General features: G+C 50.8%; 1 protein-coding gene across 5 annotated transcripts in view; it reads left to right on the top strand.

The window, feature by feature from the left end:
- Window positions 1-26,533, top strand: part of TTC13 (tetratricopeptide repeat domain 13) — a 1,871,796-nt gene that overhangs the window by 819,099 nt on the left and 1,026,164 nt on the right. For all 5 annotated transcript variants that reach the window (XM_069606893.1, XM_069606895.1, XM_069606894.1 and 2 more), the window contains one exon: window positions 9,126-9,236. In XM_069606893.1, coding sequence (XP_069462994.1) covers window positions 9,126-9,236 — 111 coding nt within the window. The remainder of the gene's footprint in view (window positions 1-9,125; window positions 9,237-26,533) is intronic.

Here is a 26,533-nt window from a genome sequence, read left to right as displayed (position 1 = left end):
AAAGGTTCTGTCTTTAAGAAGGAGGCAATCCAATTGGAGGCTTCCGGAGAGAAGTTGACGGCTGAGGAAAGATGTTTGCAGAGAATGCCATGGTCAACCAGGTCGGAGGCTGCTGAGAGGTCGAGGAGGAACAGGACGGCGGATTTCCCTGAGTCTTCGGTTTCATCTAGGTTGTTTTTCAGGTCCAATATGGCTTATTCCATGCCATAACCCGGGCGGAATCCGGATTTGTGGGTGCCCAGGATGTGGTTGATTTCGAGCTATTGCTGTATTTGGATGTAGGCAGCCCCGTCAAGGATTTTGAGGCGGAAGGAGACCGTTGTGATGGGCCGGTAGTTTGAGGGGGCTGTGAGGTCTAGTGTGGGCTTATTTAGCAGTGGGAGAACCCAGGCCTCCACATGGTGCGAAGGAAGCATTGATGAAGGTGGTCATGAAGGAAATCGGCACTTCGTTGCATTCCTTAATAAGAGTGGCTGGGCGTACGTCGCCTGTACATCTAGTGGGCTTTAAGTCTTTTAGTATGGTGCTGACCTCATCCTCAGTGAACATCTTGAAGGTAAAAGAGGGAGGCATGGCGATGTGAGGGGTGGGCGGGTAGATTGATGGTGCTTTGCTTTTGCTGTATTTTGTAGTGGAGTGTGGCAGTTTTCCCTTGGAGGGTATTTTGGATTTCAATGCACCATGATTTGTTTTTTGTGAGGTCGGGAGCATGTGCGATGGGGATCATGGTGTGGGTTTGTGTATTGGAAACCAAAGACTAAGATTCTCTTAGGACCGTGGCCCTTAGTCCTTCCCTTTCTTGGTACTTTGTCAAGTCTTTCTTTTGTTAGGTTGGTCTAGTCTAGGTATTCCTTTAGTTCACTTAAGATGAGGACTTCCTGGCACACCACCACTATGCTGCTTTGGGTTGTCTTTATGGGGCAGGCCCCACTCTTTTGCTGGTGTTAGATCCCCCAGGACTAGCGACTAGTGGGTCTCTTCCCGTGTTGGCTGATAACGCCTAGTCAACTGGTGACCATTCCAACCATTGAGCTTCCCTCTGACTTTTCTCCACTACTGTAGGACTCTATGGAAGGTTGGGTTCTGAAAATATTTGCTTTCCCTTTCACTCATTTCGCCCTCCTCTCCTCTTCTCCTTATAACTACTCTACTATTGGTCTGCATCGTCTTTTCTCTCTTCTCTTCAACTTTTTGTCCTCCACCCTCTGTCCTCGACCATGCAACTCTTTCTTTCACCTACAATTTGTTTGTAATGTATTACTTCTCCAACCTTCCCTTCACTGGTTCTCCTTCCTCCACTCCTTTCTCAAATTCTCTTTCTTTTTCCTTCTTTCTTCCCCTTTTGCAGTCTCCTCCTTCTATTCACCACCCCATTCACATCCTTTCTTTGTCTTTCTTACCTAAGACTCGTGGTCACTCTTTAACACCTACTTCAATCTTCTCCCTGTGTTCTCTCCTTTTCCTTACTTCGCAACCTCTGTATATTTTTACTTTGCCCACTCTGTTCTGCTTCCCACCTTCACTCTACTTAATTCCACCTCATCTCTTCACTCTCTGATCTCTTCCCTTACTTCCTTTCTCGTTGTTTGTCCCTCACCTCTGCTTCTCCAGCATGGGGTCTGGCATGGATTCACATGCTCATGAATATTCCCCGTCGTCAGGCTGGGAATCCTCTGTAAAGAAAAAATCATTAACAGTTTCGTTTCTGATCTGTCTTTTTTTAGTAGTAACCAATCACTGATCTCTGGGTCATACTGTCCCCAGCCAATGACTGCCCTCTCCCTAAGTCCCGCCTCTGGCAGACATCCTCAGATTTTTACCGCACTTTCAAGTGTTGGGAGTCCTCGTGCTTAGCTCTCGAGTTTTTTGCTGCGTTTTTGCGCTTTTTCAGGAGATTTTCTAATTTTTCGGTTTAATTGAGCCTCAAGCTCCACCGTTTCTACTTCCGATAACGGGGACCCATTTCGGAATTCTTCTAAGCCCCTCAAGGGTGAAGTTTTCGTTGAGTTTACGCTTTTTGGAGGATTCCGGAAGATCTGCGGCCTACCTAAACGGACATGGCCCAGGACAAGGGAAGCTCGACGCCCGTATTCAAGCTGTTCAGGTGCTGCGGTGGATGCGGATTACAAAATGTTTTCAAGGAGGACGAGCAATTGCAATGTCTCTACTGCCTTCATGAGGACAAGACGCACGTGGAGAAGGACTGTGCGTTCTGCAAGAACCTTTCGGAACGGACCAAACAAGATCGTCGTTCCCACCTCGCCGCATGGCTGGAGAAGGGCACAGCAGGTGAGAAGGTGAAGAAAAAGTCTGAGCGGGCTTCTAAGTCCTGTGAGGGCGCCCAGGCGACGGGGGCCCAACAGAAGGCCAAGCACCGCGAGTCCGCGGGCACCAGGAGCGCTGAAAGGTCGGGCTCTTCGGCTGCCAGGCAGGGCGCGACTCCCCCGGCACGTTCAACCACGAGCCAGCGCTCTGGTTCGGGGAAGAGGAAGTCCGAGAACCCGGGTAAGCTGCTGGAGCGGCCCCGCTCGATCTTGAAGGGACCCGAGGGGGAGCGAGGTGCTGACCCTCCCCCCAAGGCGAAGGCCCAGGACGCACCTAAGGTGGTAAGGGCTTTGATGCAGCCGGCAAAGGCCTCTATTGAAGTGGTCGTTGTGACCCTGGCGAAGCCGGCTGAGACTACGCAAGTGGAAACGGCCTCTGAAGTCCCCGGTGGAAAAAGAGGGGGGGGGCGCCTGGTGGCAATTACAGACTCGGAATCAGCCTCTGAGGAGGATCTGATGGAAACCGGGAAGGGCCTCAACGAGAGGTTCATAGGCCTCAACGAGAAGTTCGAGAAGGTTCGATCCCAGGGGACGGTTCCTGCTGATGTGATCGAAGATAGCAACGATGGCGACGAAGAGGGCCCAGTGGAGCAGCCATCCCGTCCGTCGCAGCCATTACCCGAGCCCCTGGATAGCTTGGCGACCATTTTGTTGGCGATCCAATCCTTATGTACTGAGATAAGGAAGAAGTTACCACGGACCCCGACGGAGGATCCAGAACCAGGCCCGTTGGGAAGCCCTCCGAACAAGCGGAGGAGAGTCCACCCCGCTCCTCCCTTTGTGCCCGCGAGGCCTAGAGAGGATACGGCGACGGATATAGCGACGGGGATGGACGACGACGACGGCGGCGGCGATGACACAACGGACATCTCGACATCGCCCCAACCTCCCACCCCCCTCCCCCTCGGGCTTCTCCATCCTTTCACGCCATGATAACCAGGGCATCCGAGCTCTTCCAGCTCTGCCCTGAGGAACAGAAAAAGGAAGGGTTTCTTTACCAACGACGAGAGGCCAAGAGGAAGACGGTCCTCGCGGTGCCGTTGCTCGACATCTGGGACGAGGGTCTGGCTATCCTCAAGAACCCTTCCACGACACCCGCCAAGAGGGACAGGTACGAGAAGAAGTACTGAGTCCCCGGTGCCGCCCCCTTGTGCCTCAGGGCCCAGCCCACGCCGGACTCTGTCATCTCGGCAGCGGCCAAGAAGAAAGCAGCGGGTGCGGCGGCTTCAACTTCCACTACCCCGCCGGACAGCGAGGGCAAGAAGTTGGACTCCATGGGACGACGAGTCATCTCGTCGGCGGCAATGACGATTAAAGCAGCCAATGCCTTGGCAATCGTGGCCCGCTACGACAGGGAGCTTTGGTTCAAAATAGCTCCCCTGCTAGACTTCCTACCGGACGACAAGAGGGCGGAGGCCCTACAAATTCTGCAGGAAGGAGAGGTGGCGTCGGATCACACCATAACGGTGGCAGCGGACATTGCCGATACCGGATTTCGCCAACTGGGCAACGGGGTTTGCCTCCGACGATGGGGATGGCTCAACTCAAGGCGACAGACTTTCTCCAGGACGTCCAGACCAGAGTGTTGGATATGCCGTTCGACGGCAACAACCTTTTTGGGAAGACGGTGGACGAGTCGCTCCAGGCCATCAAGACCGACTGGGAGACGGCCCGGGCCCTAGGGGTACTTCAACGACTGCCCTTTCGGAGCTCCGGAGGCAGACCGGGTGCCTCTAAGGGATCCAGCGGTGGCTCTTCTACATACCGCCAGGTGGCCCGCTCCTCGTCCCAGGAGGCCTACAGAGGTTGCGGCAAGCAAGGGGGGATCCCGCCGTCGTCGTCAAGGAGGCCAAGGCGGCAAGGCCTCCTCCAAGCAAGACTGAACCGGCCGTGGCGTCGGGCCCCCACCGAAGCCCCCCGGTGGGAGGCCGGCTGACGAAGTTCGTCAGCGTGTGGGAGTCCATCTCCACCGACCGTTGGGTGCTGGACACCCTGGCCAACGGGCACTCGCTGGAATTCCAAAAGAAGTGTCCTCGCATTCCTCCCGCGGCCAGGAAGGACAATCACGTCCCTCAGCTGCTGTTGGAGGTAAGGGCGATGCTCAAGAAAGGTGCCAGCGAGCTCGTCCCCAGGAGGCTCCGGGGCTCCGGAGGGTACTCAAGGTACTTCCTCGTCAGAAAGAAGACAGGCGGTTGGCGCTCCATCCTGGACCTGCGCCGGTTAAACAAGTACATCAAGGCGCAGTAATTCAGGATGGTCACCCTCCAGCACGTGCTGGGACAGCTGGAGGAGGGCGACTTCCTATCGTCGTTGGACCTGGAGGATGCTTACTTCCACATCCCCATTCTAAAAGGACACAGAACGTTTCTCAGGTTCATGGTTCAGGGACGCCACTACCAATTCAGAGCCCTGCTGTTCGGATTAAAGTCGGCACCCAGGGTATTCACCAAGTGCCTGGCACCAGTGGCGGCGCAGCTGCGCCTGCAGGGGATCCACGTCTACCCCTACCTGGACGACTGGCTAATCCGGGCAAGGACAAGAGAACTCGCCGTTGAACACACGGCGAGGACCGTCTGGCTGCTCACGGAACTGGGATTCGCCATCAACTATTCCAAATCCCACCTGGTTCCGTTGCAAGTAGCACTGTTTCTGGGAGCGAAGTTGATACAGTGGGGCAATTGGCCTGCCCGTCGGAGGAGAGGACGAAGGCCATTCTGGGCAAGGTGCGGCACCTGCTAGCCACGGACGTGGCCAGGGTGAGGTCCATCAAGTCCCTCCTCAGGATGATGTCCTCATGCATCTACCTTGCACCCCTTTGCAGACTTCGGATGCGTCCGCTACAGGAGTTCCTCGACGCCCGCTGGTTTCAGGCGACAGGCTGCTTCGAAGACAGGATCCCTCTCGACGAGGAGTTCCGTTGGGCAATCCTATGGTGGGGTACCCGTGCGCACCTCACTACAGGCACAGACTTTCAGACCCCAGCGTTTCAGGAGACAGTGACGACGGACGCCTCTCTGGAGGGTTGGGGGGCCCACACCGGAGATCAAGAGGCCTTTGGCTCCCAGAGGAGACGTCTCTCCACATCAACTTTCTGGAGCTTCGAGCAGTGTTCTGGGCGCTCAAGTAGTTCCTTCCGTCCCTCAAGGACAAAGTGGTGAGGATCTTCACCGACAACACCACCACGATGTTCTACATACAGAAGCAGGGGTGCACCAGATCCCCGGCCCTATCCAAGGAGGCCCAGGATCTGTGGCACTGGGCCGTTGCCCAGGGGATGTTTCTGGTTCCCTTCCACTTGGCAGGAATAAAAAAACACCATTGCCGACTCACTCAGCAGGGAGCTGCGCTCGTGCCACGAGTGGGAACTACGTCAGGACCAGGTGGATCGGCTCTTTCGACCATGGGGCAAACCCCGTATCGACCTTTTCGCGACGGCGATGAACTCCAAGTGCCAGAGGTTCGCCAGCAGGTTCCTGCAGCCGAGGAGCATGGGCAATGCTTTCTCGTTCCCTTGGGACGGCCTGTTTCTATACGCGTTCCCTCCGTTGCCGTTGCTGCTCCAGCTCATCAACCAGCTCAAGAAGTCCAGGTGCAGAATGATCCTCGTCGCACTGGCGTGTCCGTGGCAGATCTGGTTCCCGGACCTTCTGGACTTGTCAACGTCCCCACCAGTCAAGCTGCCGGCGGACGCGGATCTTCTCTCCAGAGAAGGAGGCGCCATTCTTCATCACGACCCAGAGTCACTGAACTTGCAGGCCTGGCTCCTGCAGCACTAGAGTTTGAAGGGTATGATATCCCGGCTGACTGCAGAGAGGTTCTTGCAAAAGCCAGGGCGTCCTTAACTCTCAAGTGTTACGGTCATAAGTGGAAGAGGTTCTCTGTCTGGTGCCGTGCACAGAAGATTAACCCTCTGCAGATTACGGCCCCTCAAGTACTGCCGTACCTACTGTCGCTGGCCAAAACCGGACTGGCTCACGCCTCCATCAAAATACATCTGGCTGCCATCTCCCGATATACCAGGACTACAGGACGGGCGTCCTTGTGGTCTCATCGCCTGGTGAAGGAATTTATGAAGGGACTATTCCGATCGTTCCTGCCGGTGAAGGCTCCTGCCCCGGCTTGGGAGCTTAATGTGGTGCTGACAAGGCTCATGGGGGCCCCATTCGAGCCTATGCATTTGGCGCCTTTGAAGTTCCTGTTATGGAAGACAGCGTTCCTCGTGGCCATCACCTCCGCACGACGAGTGGGAGATATCCAGGCCCTATCTTGCAAGCCTCCATACTTGACTTTTCATGACACGAGGGTGGTGCTGAGGACGCACCCTTCCTTCATGCCCAAGGTGCCGTCGGACTTCCACCTCAACGAGCCCTTGGTGTTACCAGTTTTCTTCCCGTCGCCTTCGACGCCGGGCGAGAGGACTTTGCACTCGCTGGATGTAGCTAGAGCGCTGAAGTTCTACGTGGACCGCACAAAGAGTTTTCGGAAGACGTCACAACTGTTTGTGAACTTTGGGTCTGTGAATCAAGGGAAAGGCTCTCTCGAAGACTTCCATTTCCGGATGGCTCTCCGGCTGCATCATGCACTGTCACCGGTTGGCAAACCGACCGCTGCCCGGCCGTCGGAGAGCCCATTCGACCAGAGCGATCGCTGCTATCACGGCGTTCCTGTCTGGCGTGCCCCTGCTGGACATCTGCAGGGCTGCTACATGGAGGTCGACGCACACCTTCACAAGATTCTACTGCGTCGATCGGGACGCCAGGGAGGAGTCCAGGGTCGGCCATGGAGTGCTGCGCAACCTCTTTGCCTAAGGTGAGCCTCGTGAGGAGGTAAGAATTGCTTAATGTTGAGTTTTGGATGTAATGCTTAATGTTGAGCCTTTGCCACCTCCTGTGGTTGTGCATGTGTATACTGCTGTGTATTCTTTTATTCATGAGCATGTGAATCCATGCCAGACCCCATGTTGGAGAAGGAACAAGTTCCTTACCTGTAACTGTTGTTCTCCAGCATGGGCCTGGCATGGATTCATATGCGAACCCTCCCACCTACCCCTCTGTGGCTCTTCACTTGGTCATACTGCCACTTGGCGTGCTACCAAATCTGAGGTTGGCTGCCAGAGGCGGGGCTTAGGGAGAGGGCAGTCATTGGCTGGGGACAGTATGACCCAGAGATCAGTGATTGGTTACTACTAAGAAAGACAGATCATAAACAAAACTGATACTGATTTTTTCTTTACCGAGGATTCCCAGCCTGACGACGGGGAATATTCATGAGCATGTGAATCCATGCCAGACCCATGACGGAGAACAACAGTTACAGGTAAGTAACTTGTTCCTTCTCTTCATCCATTGCTCTTTTCTTTCTCATCTTAAATCCCATTTTTTCCAGTTCCCAGTGAAATGTTTGTTTTAATGAAAAAATTAAAATGATTATTAAGAAAGACTGCTCCGAGATCTGAATGGTCTTTCTAAATCGAACTGTCACACCCCTGGACACACAAAAGTATGCAAACGGACTGACTAGTAGTTGCGCTGGAATAGGAAGTCTGGGGACCTCCCAGGTAAGTGTCTGTGTGGTAGAGGAGGGGGAATGTTCGTGGCGTGGAAGGGAGCAGGGGTAGAGGGGGTGGGTTCTGGGGCAGGTAAATGTGAGTGTTTGAGTGTGTGCGTGTCTGTGTGAGAATATGTGATGAGGGTTGAGTTGGAATGCTTTGGGCAGGGAAGGGACGTGGCTGGGATGAAAACCCTACCTCTCCCAATTATCAAGTAATCCCGACAGTGTGAGAGAGGGTGGGGGGGGGCAGAGACCGGCTACCAAGGGGATTGGAGAGGGGCGGGGGGTTTAGCATCATTGATGCTAGCATTGTAACTTTTGCCCACCCCTTACCTGAAGTTCCAGGGTTTTTTTTTTTTTTTTTTTTTTTTTTTTTAAGAACTTCTGGCTGCCATTAGCATGGAAGGGTAGCCATTTCCTGTATTCTCCTCACATTGCAGGTCATTGAAATCAGACTAACATCTCCTGGTGCAGGTGGACAGGTGGTGGGGGCTGCATGTTGAACATTAAATTCAATTTACGTGGATGATTTGTTTTGCGAATATGTTTCCTACACATTTTACCACTCACAATAAACCTTTGTCAGGTGTTAGAGGCTTTCAGTACACCTGATTACGGTGTGAGATTAACATATTGTACATTTCCCATTAATGCAGCATCTGTTTTATGACGTATGGATCAGTCAGGTGGTAATGTTTGCACTATCGTGCCGCGTGAAAAGCATTTACTTGCATACATGTTGGGCATTATTTCAAGAGCTCATTTGAGGGGGATTAATGACTGCTCACTAACGTATGTGTTAAATGAATGTATTGTGCTTCTTTTTTTTTAACCATAACTAGGTGAAGGATGCTTCCTGTGCCCCATAACTACCCATCCCCCCACCGGACATTGTTTTCTGAATGTTCAAATATATGCTGTATTGGTGGAAGTAAACTCTCCTAGAAGTTATTTACAAGTACATAGTGTTTTCATTTGTCTGATCTTCCAAGCCTCCAACCTGCTAGTTTTAATTGTTTTCACAAACTCCCATGGTTCAATCGAACTTGAAATTTGTTTTTGAACTTTTTATTTTGTGGCACAAAGTTGAACTGGGCAATTTCTAAATAAACCTGTCGGGTTGGTTTTCTTTTTTCATTTTGAGAGGTCTATGATTTGTTTTCTATGACATCTGCATTTTGAACACCTCGACTGATCTCCATGACTCCCACAACCTCTTTGTGTAAACTATGGCTTCTTTTTATTCTACAGGACTATGCAACTGCACATGAAGATTTCCAGCGTTCTTTAGACCTTCACAAGAATCAGCCTGTTGCTTTATTATACAAAGGTTTAACTTTCTTTCATAGAGGACTACTAAAGGTAATCTTTTTAAGATGTTGCATGAACCGATGTTCCACAACTGTAAAAATATATATGCAGTAAAGTTCTGTTCTTTAAGCAAGGGGCAAAACATTCAGTTTCAAATTATTTCTCTGAATAAATGTGGTAATAGCCGATTTCATTACAGCGCTCACAAATGAGAGGAATCCAGCATGAATCCTTATATGAAAATGTATTCTTATAAGGCACCAAGAGCAAACCTGTTGTCACCTTATGGGATTGATCCATAGTCATTTTGTCCAAAGTTATTTTTTAAAAAAAAGCCTCAGTATTGGGGGGGGGCGGGTGGGGACGCTGTTGCGCGGCTCGTAAGATGGCCGCAGCCTGAGAGTGCTCCGGCGGAGGCTCTAATATATGGCCCAATATCAGCTGCAAATTGCCCAGTGAAGAGTGTGTTGCACTGTGTCGGAATTTCGGTGGCACCAGGTGATCCAGTATTGTGCTTTTTGGATCGAGTGGACCTCGGTTCCCTGGCTAGCACCCTCCGGGACTTGGTGTATCGTGGCCTAAGCTTGGCGGGCCGCCCCTCCCCCGTCAACGGCTGCAGTGATTGTTGGACAGCCGCTCCGAGTGCTTCCACCCTCTGCTGTGCTGCGCTTCCTCACCACCCTTGTCTGTGGTGGGGGAGGCGGCTTGGTCCTCTGCACTGGGAGCTTGGAGGCTTCCTGGACGCTTGGTCCTCTTGCTCCTTTTAAAAAAAATATGTTTTGTCCCTGCTCACCCGCACTGCTGCTGCCTACACACGGGCACGCGGTGCGGGACTTCTGGATCTACGGCTGGACCGGGGCTGCGCTCAATCCCTGTGGGACGATTTCACCTACCGGCACCTGGCGGAACTTGCCATTTTCACTTCACATCATCATCACTGTGAGTCGGGGGGGGGTTGGGGGAGGAGGAATTCTTTGCATGGTCACTCTCTCCCATAACCTGGAGTGACCGGAGGTTGGGGGCCCCATCTCCATACATGCTCTGTGACAGTAACCTGCCCCTCTCAAAAAAGAAAGGAAGAAGAGAAGGAAGGGAAAAAATGGGGAAGAAGGGGAAAAGAAAATACCTTGGTAAACACTACCAGCTATACAGGTGGTGGCTTGGATCTGCTAACCCTCGCACAACTGCGCCCTGTACCGGTATTAGCCCCTGGTCTCCGGCTTGTTGAGCCCTCCTGTGCCCACAACATCGGACTCCTGGTGGAGGCGGCCGGGCTCACTATCTGCTCCTTGTCAACTTAGAGCCGCTCCCCCATAGCGGCACGAGAGAGGTGGGTTCGCTACTACCAGCCCAAGCCGGTTCAGGCATTACCACACCCTAGGGTCTGTCTGGGAGCTGCTCAGTGGGGCCCACCTTTTTTAACAAGAATCCCTGCGATCCCTGCTTCACGCCGTGCCGCCCCCCTCAGATCGAACTGCACTCTTAACATCTGCTTTGGCCCACCCCACTCTTCATGTGTGCCCACTCTCCCCCCTTGGACCTGATCAGACATCACATACCGCGGTCTTCTTCCCCACGGCCCCAGCAGTCAGCCACAACACTTGGGGCCTGCCATCCACCTGGACCCTTCACCTGCCCATTCAAGGGCTTTCCACGATACACCCCCTTGCCCTGTTTGCCCCACCATCTCCGCAATTCCACAAATGTCTCGCTCGAGGTGGACCCCTGGAACGGGCAACCAAAAGAAACAGGCAAGGATCGAGCAATATGCCAGAGCATACCCACCACAAAACAAGGATGAGCTGGTCCCTCCCAACTTGATATTTCGGCTCTCAATCAAACTTTGTTAGCGCAGAAGAATAGTACAGACAATATGGGGGCTAAAATTGACGCTCTAACATGCAAGGTGGATTTGTCGACAGTTCAAATTGAAAAATGATGTGGTAGGATGTCGGAGGCGGAGCATCGGATCGGCAATGGAGAAGAAAAAATTGGAGAGCTCCAGCGAGAGGTGGCGTCTCTTCAACAAGCGGTAAAAAAAAGTGGTTGCCAAGAATGAGGACCTTGAAGGAAGGTCAAGAAGAAACAACATAAGGATTACGGGGGTCGCCGAGACAACTCCCATTGACATGGAAACCTTTGTGGGGAAGCTACTCAGAGGTTCTCGACAACCCCACCCCGTTACAGATATGTTCATGGTGGAACGTGCCTACCATTCACTTGCAGTGAGACCACCCCCGGGGGCCCAGAGAGCCATCATAGCTCACATATTCAATTATCGGGACCGGGACATCCTGCTTCGAGCTGCAAGAGAAATAAAGACCCTACGATGGGGCTCAGCAACAATAAGACTTTTCTCAGACTTCAGCCAACAGGTTCAGGACCATAGGAAACCCTTCCAATCGGCGAAAAACATCCTGAGAAAGAAAGATATCCGCTATTCCATGATGTACCTGACCAAACTTAGGATCGTCTGAGGGGAAAACTTTATTCTTCACGTCTCCGGAATCCCCAGAGCATTTTGTTTCAGAGATCCCGGTCCCGGGTGACTCCCCCTGCCGCCCACCATAGCTCAACTGGGGTGGGTCTGGGTCCTTTCCACGGTCGTAACTTGTTGACGGGTCCCTCTGGTGCCCCCTGGGGCTTTCCTCAGCAATTCCTGGAGCTTGTGTATGAGAACATCGAATGTGAAAGTTAAATGTGGTAAACGAGCCTCTCTCCACTGGGAGGCACAGTGGCCACCGGCACCCCCCATGCCCAGCGGCACTTAACTGATTTAATAGTTTGATGGGTATAGTTAAGTGGGTGGTGGGTGGGTTACAGTGGTCGGTAGGTTGGTGTTTCTGCCGTGGGTGGGGGGGGGTGGGGTATGGGGAGGGTATGGGTAGTTGCAGTACTGCACCAGCTGGTGTCTTTACTTTAGTTGGGAGGGACGGGTGGGGAGGAGGAGGAGGAGGAGGAGGAGGAGGAGGAGGAGGAGAGGGAGAGAACCTTCTTCCGGGTATATGGAACCCTATGCAGACTTTGATCTTGTAAAGCATCTCAACTGTTATACACCAAATGGGATATCTGAGGATCCTTATAACTTGCAGTCCAGGCATAACATGACACCCTCTCAGGGGTCTGTTACCCCTGTAAACCCTAACATCACACTGCTTACATGGAACGTTCGTGGTCTCACCAATGGAAAAAAGACACGCCTTATCGCTAATTACATGAGGAATCACCACGTTTATGTACTTTGCATCCAGGAGACTCACCTAAGGAAGGAACACGTAATTACCCCCAACATGGGGCATCCACAGATATGGGTCGTTTCGCACTACTCGCTCTCGGGGCGTCAATTTATATACATCGCTCGTTAGAATTTAAATTGCATAGGCAGGTATCCAATGAGGAGGGCCGTTTTATCCTGTTGGCTTGGGAAAATTGCGGCCTGGTCAGTCCTATTTATAAATGTTTACGGTCCTAACTATGACTCCCCCGATTTCTTTCAATCCTGTTCGTGGTCTGGGCGGGGGACTTTAATTTAGCCCTTTCACTGATATTAGACAGGTCCACATCAGTTTAGAAGTCTCTCACCCGAGTGGCCCAAAATTGGCAGTCCATCGCAGTGGACTACACCCTGATCGATATTTGGCGCTTTCACCACCCTGACGGCTGGCGGCTGGGAATTCACCTTCCACTCTACCGTACACAATAGCTCTTCCAGGATAGATATCTACATGTCTCCAGAATTAGCACTTGTGGCCAGCAGGGCGATGATCCGCCCCCGTACTGTCTGATCACTCCCCGGTCCTAGTGCAATTCACGACTCTGTCTATCCCCCCCCCAGGCAACTCAGATGGAGTTTCCAAGCTCAGGCTCTTCAGGACTTAGCGTTTCGGGAAGATATGCACCAAACCATCTCAGAATTTTTCCAACTAAATAGGGAATCCGTCCCAAGTCCCGGGATTGTATGGGATACGTTTAAGGTGTATATTCGGGGCTGGTGTATGTCACAGGAGGGGGCGTCCTGAAAAGCATTCACAGAGCCATGGCATTCAAAGAAAAAGAAATAAAAAATATAGAGCTCTGCCAGGCTCGGATGGACTCACCCGAACTCCAAGCTGACCTGCAGGTTAAAAAACGTGAAATGCGCTCGCTGATGGTTAGTGAGGAAGGATTCATGGGTGACCCTATTGCGGCTGCTAGATATGGGGAAGGAGACGCCTGAGCAGAACTCTTGCTTGGGCTATCAGCAGTGGTGGCTGATTACATAGGGCGGTGGGGCGCCACCGCTCCCCCTCCCCTCCCCAGGGCACCCATAGTGTGCTGCAGAGTGCAGACACTGAAAACGTTTTTTTGTGTGATTTCTTTCTTGGCTGCATGGCAGCACAATACAAATATATAAATAATTAATGACCGACTCTCAGTCTGAGAGGCCCAAAGCCGAATCATCCACATTGCAGAACAGGGTCTGACTCAGACTGCTCTGCAATGTTGATGACTGGGCCTGGCTACAACACAGGGGGGCGTCCCCTTTTACGCACCTTTTTTGTATTGTAGATGCATGAAGCTCGTAGCCCCACGCACTCTACGTTGCACTTCACAATATAGGAGACTGGCGGTCGCTAGAGGGGTGGCCCCGCCAGTATATAATCTGTGCGCAAACAGCGCAGCAGCACCAGCCAGTCTCTTACTTTAGATTGGGGGCGGGGAAAAAGCTAGCAACCGGTATTTTGCGAATGTCATTGGCTGTTTGCCAGCCAATGACATTCATGACTGAGTCTGGGTGGGGTTGGGTGATGGGCACCCGTGTGTTAGTGACGTGGTTGTTGCCACTTTCTAGAACTTCTGCCTCTCTTGAAGTGTTTCAGGCAGCCGGAGAACAGGACAGCAGAGAGGGCCCACTTCACACAGCCAGTTACTGTAATCGGTAAGTAAAAGGAGGTCAGCAATTTGATGGTGTCCAAAGGGGGTGGGGAGCAGGCTCTTGTAGTAGAAAATCTGCTTATATTTTATATTAAAAACCGCCATCTGGGAGGGCCAGTTCCACCCGTTTGAAGAACACTGCAGTATAGCGTTCTTTTGTTCAGCTAGGGACTGCCATCGTGGGTACGTATTTCAGTGTCACTTTTGCACTGCACTGAAGGGGGCTGGCGCTTGGAAGCGCTCTTTCCATACTTGCTCTCTCGGCTGCTACACTTTTGTGTCGTCTTTGCCCCTTTGTGCGCTTTCTCTCCCTTTACCCCCTGCCTGCCCATTTATCTCCCACTTGTATCTCTCTTCTTCTGTTTAGTCTGAATATATTAATGTTGAACCCTCACTCTCGGCCACCTACTATTCTGCCTCGTCCCGTCTATTTTAATGTGCTACATTTGCAAGCCCTGACTGCTATTGGCAATCTCATTCCATGGCCAGTTCTAGTTAATCCCCACTTACACGTCTGCTCCCGCTTACATTTCCCCCACCATCACACGCTGCCCTTCCCCTTCAACCTGTCCGCTAATCTCATTTGCCACGCCATCTTCTAGCTCCGTCTTCTGTGTGTTCTTCAACACACACCCTTCCTTCCTGACCTCCCCTTTACCATTTGTCTGACTCTTTCAACTTCTAACTTATCCTTCCTTCTCTGACTCCCTTCCTAGCCCCTCGCTTCTTTACCCTCCCCACTACTGCCCCCCCAAACTTTCCAGCGGCATCTCCTGCCACCTCCACATGTTATAGCCTTCCCTGTAGCATACCCTCTCTCCCCCTCTCCCCAATCTACCCATATCTTGGACAATTACTGCCCTCCAACTTCCGCCACCTCTGCACTTATCCCCTGGCCCCATCTACTCTGCCTCGTATTCCCCCTCCTTGCTCGCACCTCATGTTCCACGCCTACGTACTGTGTATGCCCTTTCTGCTCCTCTCTCAGCCTGCAGTGCTGCCTCACTGTTATTCGGAGGGTCAGAGACGGAGTTAAGTCACAGGTGAGGACGGCCATGGGTATATTGGGAGCCTTTACGAGCCTATGCATAGTTTTTTTTTTTTTAAACAATTTTTATTATTTTATAACAAACAAGTCAACCATGTTAACTTTTTTAGGACATACATAATCAATATCAAAACATCACATTATGCATTGTCTCTTCCCGTCCCCCCCCTCCCTCCCCACAAACTCGAGCCATCACAGCCTCATCTACATGAGCATTTTTGGGAATCTCTGTTCGTTGACTCATCTAAGTCTTCTGTATCATGATTGACCTGGTGGGGGCTTGCCATTTAGGTCACCAGCTGCCTCCAGGCTATCAGGGGGCCCGCTTCCTCCCCCCCCCCCCTGGTGACAGCTTCAAACCATACCACAGTTTCTGCTTCCGCCCATCTCAAGAGGTCCGCCCACCATATCTCCACTCTGGGTCTGTGGGCCGCTTTCCAGCACATTGCGATTCTGTGTTTTGCCAAAATATAGGCCAGGTCCTTCATTTTACTGATATGCTTCGAATGAGGTGGCCTGGGGAAATTCCCGAGCATGCAAGCCCAAGCAGATCCTACATCCAGTACCACTCCCCCACCGGCCATTTTCATCTTTATTTCCTCCCAGAATCTGTGCACCTCAGGGCACGTCCAGAACATGTGTAGTAGTCCCATTTGTACAGCTGAGCCTCCAAACCTAGCTATTCTACTGGGAGTCAGGTAAGCTCTATGAGTGACATACAGCTGGATCTGCTGGAGTCTCGCATTCCGGGACACCTTTTTATGGTACCTTTGGGCTCTATCCCACTGTCCCTCTGTCATGGGTTCCCCCCACCCCCTCCTCCCAGTCATGCCTCAATTGGAGCAGCTCCGTCCCCGCCTTCGCCCTCAGGAGCTCATACATCCTAGATATTTCGTGCCCACCCTCCGAGACATCATACATCGTTTCTAGGGAGGCATCGGGTTCTTCCTCTAGCACCTCTCTCTCACTTTTTTCATGAGCCTGGTATAAGTAATAAATTGGCCTCTATGCACCCCTGTCTCATCCTGCAGCTTCTGGAATCCCAACGCCTCCCCTTCCTGCCATATGTCTCCAAGGGTGGCCAATCCCATTGGTTCCCAGTACCTACGGACCGCTTCGAACAATTGGGAGTTGTCCCCGCATAGCACCGCCAGCGGGGCCTGCTGGGAAAGCGGATCTGGGTCACCCACCGTTCTCCATGTCCTGCGCCATACTTCCCAGCCCAGCTTCAATAATCTCCCCATCTTCGCCATTTTAGTTTTGCGCAGCCATACTGTCTCCCTCAAAAAGTAAGGAGCCGATTCACCTTGCAAAAGCCTAGCTTCTGCCGAGTCTTCTGCAGACAGCCACCTAGCCACATACAACAACTGTCCTGCCATGGAGCCTATGCATAGTTAGTACATTTGGAGGAAAAAGAAAAACAAAGTCTTCGTGTTTTTCTTTTTCCTCCAAATAAATCTTAAGTTTACTTTAGGTGTCTCTTGAAGGCTTCAAGCACAGCAAGGGCCTTCTGCTGAATTGCATTCTGGTATTTTTCGTCTTCCATTCAAGGTGGGGTGATTAATACCACAAATGTAAACGTTTTGCCTAGCATATTTCTGTAAGGATTTATATATTTGTATGACTACCTTACCATGGTTTGTGTACTTTTCAAATTCTCTTTGTAAAACAGAGTATTGTTGAAAGCCGAACATGGGAGTGAGAAGGGTAGGATGAGAGGGCAAGTGAGTCTTGACTATATGCCCAGGATGTGGATAGAGAGGATTCAGTACTGGAGACTGGAGACTGGAGACGAGAGATTATATTCTCTCAGACCCTGTGCTGATTTTCAGGGCACAAGTCGAGAGGATACATATGGGTGGAAGGCATCCACCGACTTTTTTTCAGGGGGCGAACGCACCCCCTTTTAGGTTTATCTGAGGCTAGCATTCAAAAAAGTTTGATCGCTCAAGTGTTCGGCTGCTTGCATTTTTCACCCCAGGTTAGCATGTTTCCAATGCAAAAGCTTACCTACAAGCCCACATGAAAGGGTCACCAAAGCACATGTCTACTGTTTGGATTTTGTTTTCTTTGAAATATTTCAATATAGATTGTTGGGTTAAAAGGTTTGTACTTTTTTATTCTTTGCCAGCATAGTTATTGGAACTCTCTCAGGTTATTGTTCCAGTGTTGGTTACTTTTTTTTGAAAGGCAAATACTCATTTGTCTTGTGCACTTTCTTCTAAAGGGAAAGATCAACTAAATGTGTATATTTCACTTTAAGATATGTTCACTTAGAGTGCATATATTAATGGGTGGCTACCTTTGATTTTTGGTACAGGGGTAGAGATTAACACACAGAGTGATGCGAGGGAGCTGTACCCATCCCCCAGTCGAAACACATTTTACAGCAGGAATAGAGAAAAGCCTTATGATTTATAGGAAGGTCTAAACATAATCTCAGCAACAGTCACCTAATCTGCTGAGTTGTCTTTGCAGCATTCTCCTATAGGATAGCCTGCCACTCCCTCACCCATAAAGCACATTTGAATGATGCTCTTGAATTGTAACAGAACCTGGAGTATTGGAAAACTTAATTCTTAAAAACTGCCTGGAAAATCAATACATTTGTACTACTTTTCCTTTGAAAATGGTACTGTAAAATGCATACATGTAACACTTTTTTCAAAATTTTCATAGGGGAAAAACGCCAGCAAACCCCCCTATTGTCGGTTCAGCTCGCCCGCTATGCTCGCCCGCATGCACTTACTATTTCCAGGTTTAGCGCCCCACAACTTCAGAATTTCACCAGCCGCCACTGGCTATCAGAAAGGACCGCCACCTGGTCGCTATAACAGAGGTAGTGACTACAGAAGGAGATTCCACTAGGGATGTGGGGGGGATAAACAAAGTGTTCCGGCAATACTATGAGGAGCTGTATACGGCTCAGAGTACACCGGGTCATGATGATATCATCCAATACCTAGATAGGATTGCCCTGGGATGGCTCGACCCGGAGATCGGTACCCTTCTCAATGACCCACCCACGGACGAAGAACTCAAAGTGATAAATTCGCTCTCGAATGGTAAGGCCCCTGGAACGGATGGCATCACGGCCGAGCTATATAAAACTTTCCCGGCCCTGCTCATTCCCCACCTATGCCGTATGTTCGAGGAGGCAGCCTCCTCAGATGTCCTCCCAGAATCCACCAGGACTGCCCTTGTCACGGTACTGCTTAAGCCTAACAAAGACCCAAAAAAATGCTCATCCTATCGGCCCTTATCGCTGATCAACACCGACAACAAGATCTTGGCGAAATTACTCGCCGACCGCCTCCTCCTCCATATGCTGGCCCTGGTCCTCCCAGACCAGGCAGGTTTTATACCGGGATGGTCCACTCAAAACAATTTGCAGAGATTGTTCTCCCTGATGCACAATGTGAACCCTGGGGTCCCTATCGCGGTGGAGGCCCTGGATGCAGAGAAGGTGTTTGACTCTGTCGAATGGCCTTTTCTGTTTGAGGTCCTCTGGCGCTGGTACCTCGTTTCTATACTGGATTCAGCTCCTCTAAACAGCCCCACGTGCCCTGGTTTATACTAACAGTATTCAATCTGCACCTATCTATCCAACTCGTGGCACTAGACAGGTTTGCCCTTTCTCCCCCCTTTTGTTTGCCCTGGCCATCGAGCCTGTGGCCTGAGGGAATTCCATTCCCGATGAGGGGTGACTATTCGCTCACATACGTCCATCGTCTCTTTATATGCAGACGATATGTTGTTATATATAAAACACCCTCAAATCAACCTAAACCCAGTGGTGGAAGAGATTACCAGATTTGGCTCACTATGTGGCCTCCAAATAAATTGGACTAAATCAGAGGTGCTCCCACTCACTACAGGGGTTCTCTCAGCGGGATGTCGGGGACTCTTTTGCGCGGTGCCCGCAGGGATTCCGCTACTTGGGTATACAGGTGTCCACTTCCCCATCCAAACTATACGAGGAGAACTACGTAACAGCCCTGCAACACTTGGAACACAGAGTAGACACATGGGTATGCCTCCCTATCTCACAAGCAGCCCGCATTTCCCTATCCAAAATGTCATCCTGCCGAAATTATTATATATCTTCAATAATGTCCCGTTATGGCGCTCCCCCCCCCGTGTTCTTCTGGGATCGTATGACACCATGATGACCAAACTGATCTGGGCCGGGAAGCAACCCCGTATCTCCATGCATACAATGTGCTGTCTGTACTCCCAGGGCGGTCGGGATGGTCCCAATCTTTTCTTATATTAGCTAGTGGCCCAGATTCAATATGCCATCTGGTGGTGGTGCCCCACGAGTAATTTCTCCCCACTCGCGCCTCAAGAAATCCATTACCCAGCCCAATGACCTTAGAGGTCTCCTCTGGGCCGTCCGCGAGCACCATGTGAAGGCGGAGGTGCAGCCCTTGGAGATTGCTCTCAGGGCGTGGGGCCGGTTGGCGAAATGGGCTGGGCTGGGGCCATGGTATTTTCCATCTATGGCCATATAGAATGTCCGCGGCATCCCTCTAACACACAAGCACATCTTTATTCAACACTTTCATACCCTGCAAATCCATACAATAGGAGATGTGGCCCCGGGAGGCAAATTCATATCCTGGGAAGACCTTAAGGACAGGGGCACATGGTCCCCCGTCACTCTGCTGTTATACTTCCGCCTCCGGGAGGTATTATGTGCCAGATGGCTCAACTTCCCGAATGCGCCCCAAACATCTCCATTGTTAGAGTATATCAAAGCTCCAACATCCCCCAAAAAGGTGATTTCGACCCTATATGGATTGACCCGGTCACTCGGACCCCCACCTCCAGCCCAGTTTAAGGTTAAATGGGAGATGTGCAGGGCGAGGCTGTTGTCGGATGTTCAGTGGAGCTCAATTCTCACCCAGACCAAAGCTGTCTCCATTAACAATAGATATCGGCTGATTCACTTTAAATTTCTGCATCAGTTATATTACTCTCCGCTTGCCCTGCACAAACTTTTCCCACTTAGGTCCCCGAATTGCAAGAGATGTCACCAGACCCCTGCTGACTTCTACCACGTGACTTGGTCCTGTCCTCAGATCCAACCTTATTGGTCAGCCATAGCAGTTGTCATGGAGAGTATTGTGGATGACCCGATTGCATTTGCCCATGAAACCTGGCTGCTGGCCCTGGTTGAATTGAAATCCCGCAACGAAAAAAAGCGCCTAGTCACCATGGCCTCAGTAATTGCTAGTTCACTTGTGGCGCGTGCATGGGGGGGCCGCTGCAGCACCTACTTTACAACATTGGTGTAACCTCATGGGGATCTGTGAGCGAAGGGAGACACAGTACAACCTGACGCTCCCTCTCAACAGCAAACCTAGAGACTACTGGGCGGCCTTTAGGAGCTATATGTCCAGGGAAATGGACCTAGGGAATGACTCTTGGCAGGACGCCTTGGATGATGTCCCCACACTCCATCAGGGGATGCAACCCCCCTGAGTCTGCACATGAACAAGGTCCCCGAATGGTTAAGTTGAGATCAACGTCCTATAATAGATGAGTCACGGGTATGGGCCTAGGGACCCTTGATGTGACTGTGGCCGATTTGTGTGCAAATGATCACTAACTGTGTAACATGGAAGAAGTTGAGGGATTGGGGGGCGAGGGGGATTGTTGCCCCACGTCAGGGCCTTGTTTTATATTGTGTTGTATTGTTTACATTGCAAAAGTTAATAAAAACTGTTTGTGAAAAAAAAGCCTCAGTATGATGAAACCCAGTCTCATCACACTGCTTGCTTCCATGTTGTTCTACAGGGCATTGTGATGTGTGGTGTTTTAAATTTGAGCGACGCGTGCAGGATTTCTTCAGTGACTGCTTGCAATTCCTGATGTTTTGGACAGATTTTTCAGTTCACTATACTGCATTTGTGCAAACCAGGAGCTGACTGGGAATGTGAAACTTGGATTGTCAAACATCGTCTTTACTGGGAATATCAAGGTTACTTTGAATGCCAAACTGCAAGTGTACCGGAAATGTTCGATCTGGAGTTTACCGGACCTGGTTAAGTCCCATTATTCCATGCCATGACCTATTCAGGGTTTGAAATTAAGATTTCATGCGCAGGAGCTAAAACTAGCTCCTAGGTATCTGCATCACCTAGTAGGCAGGAACTACCCCTAGAGAACCAGGAGCTAATACATAGTATGTTGCAAATCTAACCTTTATGCAAGGTGTAACCTTTAACTTTTGTCCCATTTTATATGCAATTCGTCATGCACTAAATGTCTGCTAGATGTCCTAATGGGTTCTTATATGCATTCCCAGATACAGAAAGTGAATGCCACATAGGTACGTTTGTATGGCACAAGTTTGCCTCCGTGGCCAGAAGTCGCTCCTTATAGCTGTTTGTCAAGGTGCTCCTGGGCTAGGCGCAAGAAGCAAATAGATCTCGGCAATTTCAAACCATGATATTGTCATGATACATTGTGGCAGAACACATCATGACACATTATATGACATGTGTTGGTTATGTGTTTATCACCCTTTGAGGGAGACTGGAGAACTGTGGAGGCTAGAAGAGACGCCCACTCCGTGATGCAGAAAGGGTCCATGGAGGATTCCTAAGTCCTTCCTCAATGCTTTTTACGGGAGCAGCAGCTGCCATGATCAGAAATCAGACCCCCGATCATTTAGGAAGAAATATGCCTCATGAGGAAATGTAATTCCAGCAGTGAGTTCAAAGGTCAGCCTTACTCAATGGGGAAAAGAAAAGCTGTCAAGAACATAAATAAGGCAAGCTGGTAATATGAGATCCAGTGCGTTCCAAATTTGCATTTACATGCATGGAGCGGCACTCTGCAAACAGAGCACTTTGGGTAATGGCACTATTAGGGCAAATACAACTGAAAAGTTTGCCTATGCAGAAACGGACCCGCCAGCCAAAGTACTCATTATGACCGTTTTTAGAGAATAGGAATTCAATTCAGCCAGATTGTCGACCAGGCTAAACTGACTAGGAATGCTCGGCTCCAGGGACTACTGATTGCCTATTTCAAAAGCTGTTGGGAGCAAGCACCGAAGAGGAGTTAAGAGTAGCCTCCGGGGGCCTCAAGCTCCAATACTGGTGGTAACGTCAAAGCCAACCAGTCGCACTTAAGATTAGCAACTGTAGGAAACCCATCGGGGTGGTGGGAGGTGGTGCTACCCAGAAACATGGAGAAGCCCTACGGCAAGAGGGGAAGCTACAGGTGTTGTCAACAGTGAAGACCCTGGAGTACCCATAGAGGAAGAGTGGTACGATACAGGGCTTGCCCTGGTAAGTCTGTCATTGCATCCCAGCAAACGACGCAACGTCTGAATTGCCAGGCAATGACAAAGGCGTGCACTGATGCACTTTAAGATACCTTGTGACGGTGTGCAATCTGAATAACACAGCCCAGGCGTTTTGGATTTGGTTTAGGGAATGGACATTAAACTTGCAACAATGGATCCTTTTAGTATACTCCCTTCACTGATTTATTTTGTCCCTTTTTCTCGCGGTATGCTTAGACTCTCCCTTTTGAGTTGTACCCTGCCCAATCGGAGTTCCTCTAAATCCTCCACCCCGATAGTAGCAAATAAAGGTGTTGAAACATATATTCCTGTTTGTGTTTTGTGGTGTCCATTGGTATCTCACATCATAACTGACTGCAGCAAACGGAAGGGGTGCTAATAGCGTAGCATTTAGAAAGTATCAGGACATTTGACTTGCAGCTTGGCAATTTTGCTCCTCATAAAAACTTGACATGTCTAGCAACTAAGACATGCCCATGCCATATAAATACTTTCTATGAGGACCTGAGCCATTTCCAACTGAAATCCGGAGAAGGTAGTTAACGGCTTGCTTGTAAAGACAAACCATGGACTTAACACAAGAAGGTTTCACACTTCTATTAGGTCACAGAACAACGTGAATATTAATACGTTTAAATGAGCCACCAGAAATTGCAAAACAGAATTGCATTTTCCAAATTGTTGTAGCGTCCTTGATCTTGGCTGTACTAGAACATTAATACTACTTTCGAGGTTGTGACCCCCTAAAGAAGGCCTTATTAATAGGCGACAAACATGTGCCATGTATTTACTCCCCAAGATGTTCTGAAGTTCTATCCGGATAAAGACAGTCATAATGAAGAAGTCGACGGCGATCGACAAAGAAGTGAGAAGGGTCAGTTTGATTAATAGAAACACTTTATCTAGATCTGTAAGAGCTAGGATCAGCAACACAGTGAGTTGGTGGCAGTGTTGAATGTATATTGAAGGAAAAACTATAGTAAATGTATGCTGAAATGTATGCATCTAAATGAGATTTTTAAGCCATATATATTTGTAAGAAAAACTAGATCTAATTTGTATTTAGCAATTTATTAATAAAATTAGCATAGCAATTGCTTACAAGCCAATGTATCACTCGGCAATAAAGGTTGAAGTGTGGGTTTAACAGGAGACAGATGATTTTTGTGCAGAGGATGTCAAGGTATCAATTTAGAGATGAGAAATGACCGGTCACGGATATATATCAAAAAGACGATTTCGTGTGACCCCTACAAAACGGGAAAGGGACATCACTGCTATTTATTTATTTTATTCGGGGGGGGAGGTTTCACCCTCGCTCCGCAGGGCCTGACAGATTTAGAAAGACTGCTCTGTGTGGTCACAGAGTGGTCTTTCTAAATTGCTCTAAAGGGGGGTGTGTGGCCTGGAGCTGCTTCGACCGGCATGTCTGCCTAAGAGCTCCCCCGTGGCCCAATAGGCCATTCACCACAAATGCCACTTCCAGAGCCAGTCGGAGCCCGGAATTGAAATCGCCGTTAGGGGAATCCCTTCTGCAGCCGCTGCTCGAGTGGGTCCCAGATCTGACCTAATACAGCCCCTCATCAGCCCCGGGACCCACTCGGCGGTAAAAATGGCTGCCGCATCCCCATGGCCTGGAGGCCTCCAGGAGGGGGAGGAGCGGGAATATTATTGCCGCCGAACAGCCGCCGAGTTTACTAAGGCAACTTCAGCTGGCCCGCTGCCCGCCTTCCGATCATGATCTGCATCTGAGCTCATAGACTGCCTCCCGACCAGTTCTGCGGAGCACATACCCCGGCGCCTGCTGAAGCGGCGCTCCGCAGCAGGTACAGGAGGATCCCTTGCTCGCTACCATCCCCCACCAACTGGTTCCTGTTCGCCATCTCCCACCCGGCTCCAAACTTCCCTGCACAGGGGTAAGGCTACTCCGCCAAAATCAGCTCAAGCCCTCAAGAGGACTCAACCCACTCACTCCCCGGCCGCGAACGCCCATCATCCTACCCTCCGACTCCAGCTCTGGCTGCCAGGGGAGTCCCCCGGTCCATACTCTCCCTCTGCAGGCTGCAGCTGCAACCCACTCACCGGCACTCACTGGCACCCCCAGGGCTCCCGGTCGGGATCTCCGACTCCTCCGCTTTGGGCACTGGACTGTCGGGGATAGGCCCCAACACACGGCAACCCGGTTCACCCCAGACGCGGTGCATCACAGCCACCTCCAGCGACGGACTGCTGGCCTTCCGGGGCTCACTACCATCCCCCGCCAACTGATTCCTTCTCGCCATCTCCCGCCCGGAGCTAAAATCACACTGCACAGCTGCAAGGCGATTCTGCCATAAACAACTGGAGCCGTCAAGAGGGATTAAACCTCCCGCCACCCCTGCCGCTCAGTGCTCCGACATCTACTCCGGCTGCCAGGAGAGGCCCCCGGACCATACCCCCCTTCTGCTGACTGCACCCCACTCACCGCCTCCCTCGTGCGCCAGGGACTCAAAATCTACGGGCCTGCGGGGGCTGCTGATCCGACCAACCGCCCAGGCTGCTCTTGGCAAGCAGGACCCTCTACCTGGAGCCCTGCCACCCATCCGGCTCCCGCACTCACTGCGGGGACCCAAACGCAGCCCCCAGCATCCAGAGTGAGAAAGCTGCTCCCCAAAGCGACTTCCCAGAGGAGTGGGAACATCCCAGATCAGCAGACCCACACAGCACTTGCAACTGGCACACGCCAACGACCGCATTGTATCAGCGCACCAGCACCTGGGATGTGAGATGAGGAGTCTGAGGGAGGAAGGCAACCAGGCCTGATTCGGGTGGATCCCCAGATCTGGCACCCGCAGACACAGCGGCCCAATCACCAAGAACACTCAACAGCAGGTCCCGCCGGGCCTAAACCCAAATCGTCACAAGCCCCCTCCTGCCCCAAGACCCAATCTCACCACCAACGCCTAATTACCACCAAGGAGCATATCACAACTCGTCTTAGCCGGCAGCAGCCGCGGAGGGGTACGGACGACAGGCACCAGATCCACAACTGCACACACGAAGAAATTGAAACACCCATACAGAAGCTAAACCACTCAGATTCACCACCCACAAAATGTCTAAAAGCGGGAAGGCAGCAAAACAAACTGACATTGCCACCCTCATGGCTTCCTCAGCCACTGAAAGGGCTAAGAAAGCTGATCCGCCGGAGGACTCCAGCAAGAATAGCATCCCCACACCAGCGGCACTGGAGCCCAATCCACCACAATCAGCAACTAAAGCCGATCTTCAAGACCTATTATCAGCCCTAACCAGGGAAATTCAAAAAAGCACCGAAGAAGAAACCAAGAAAATCAACTCCTTAGATAAAATGGTGGGGCAGGTAGAACACCGAACCACCGAAATAGAATCAGAGGTCTGTGACCAAAGATTTGAAATTGAACACGATGAGGACAGAATAGCCGCCCTTTAGTCGAGATGCAACACCCTGGAAGCAAAACAGGAGGATTTAGAAAACCGATCACGGAGGAACAACATCAGGGTCCGAGGAATCCCAGCCTCTATCCCAGAGGCAAACCTGAAATCCTACATATTGGATTCATAATCACCCTACCGGACAAGTCCCCCTTGGAGTTAGGCCGGGGTACACAGAACGATCCCAAGGAAAACATCCACGTTCCCCCCCAGATGTGTGGGCTAGGGTACACTTTTTCCAAATAAAAGAGGATATAATGCGGGAAGCAAGGCAGATGCGACAGATTACCTTCCGGGGATCTACGATCTCACTTTACCAAGACCTAGCGAGCTCAACTCTCCAGAAACGGAAAACCATGCGGCCATTAACTGGCTGCAAGAAAAGAAAATTCCATACCACTGGGGATTCCCCACTTAAGTAAAATATAGATGGGAGGGATCACAGAGACAAATACAGTCAATGAAAGAAGCAGAGAAACTCATGGGCCAAAGAAGAGCAGAGGGGGACTCTGAATCCGAAGAAACAAACCGCCCTCAACTGGACAACTCTCCAGGGGGCGCGTGGTCAAAAACCAACAGACGGCGCAGACTCCGGGGCCCTCCGAAGAAAGA

The sequence above is a fragment of the Ambystoma mexicanum genome, chromosome 4p (genome assembly GCF_040938575.1).
Source record: "Ambystoma mexicanum isolate Mex_15411 chromosome 4p, UKY_AmexF1_1, whole genome shotgun sequence".
NCBI lineage: Eukaryota > Metazoa > Chordata > Amphibia > Caudata > Ambystomatidae > Ambystoma > Ambystoma mexicanum.
This window is presented reverse-complemented; position numbering and strand designations above follow the sequence as displayed.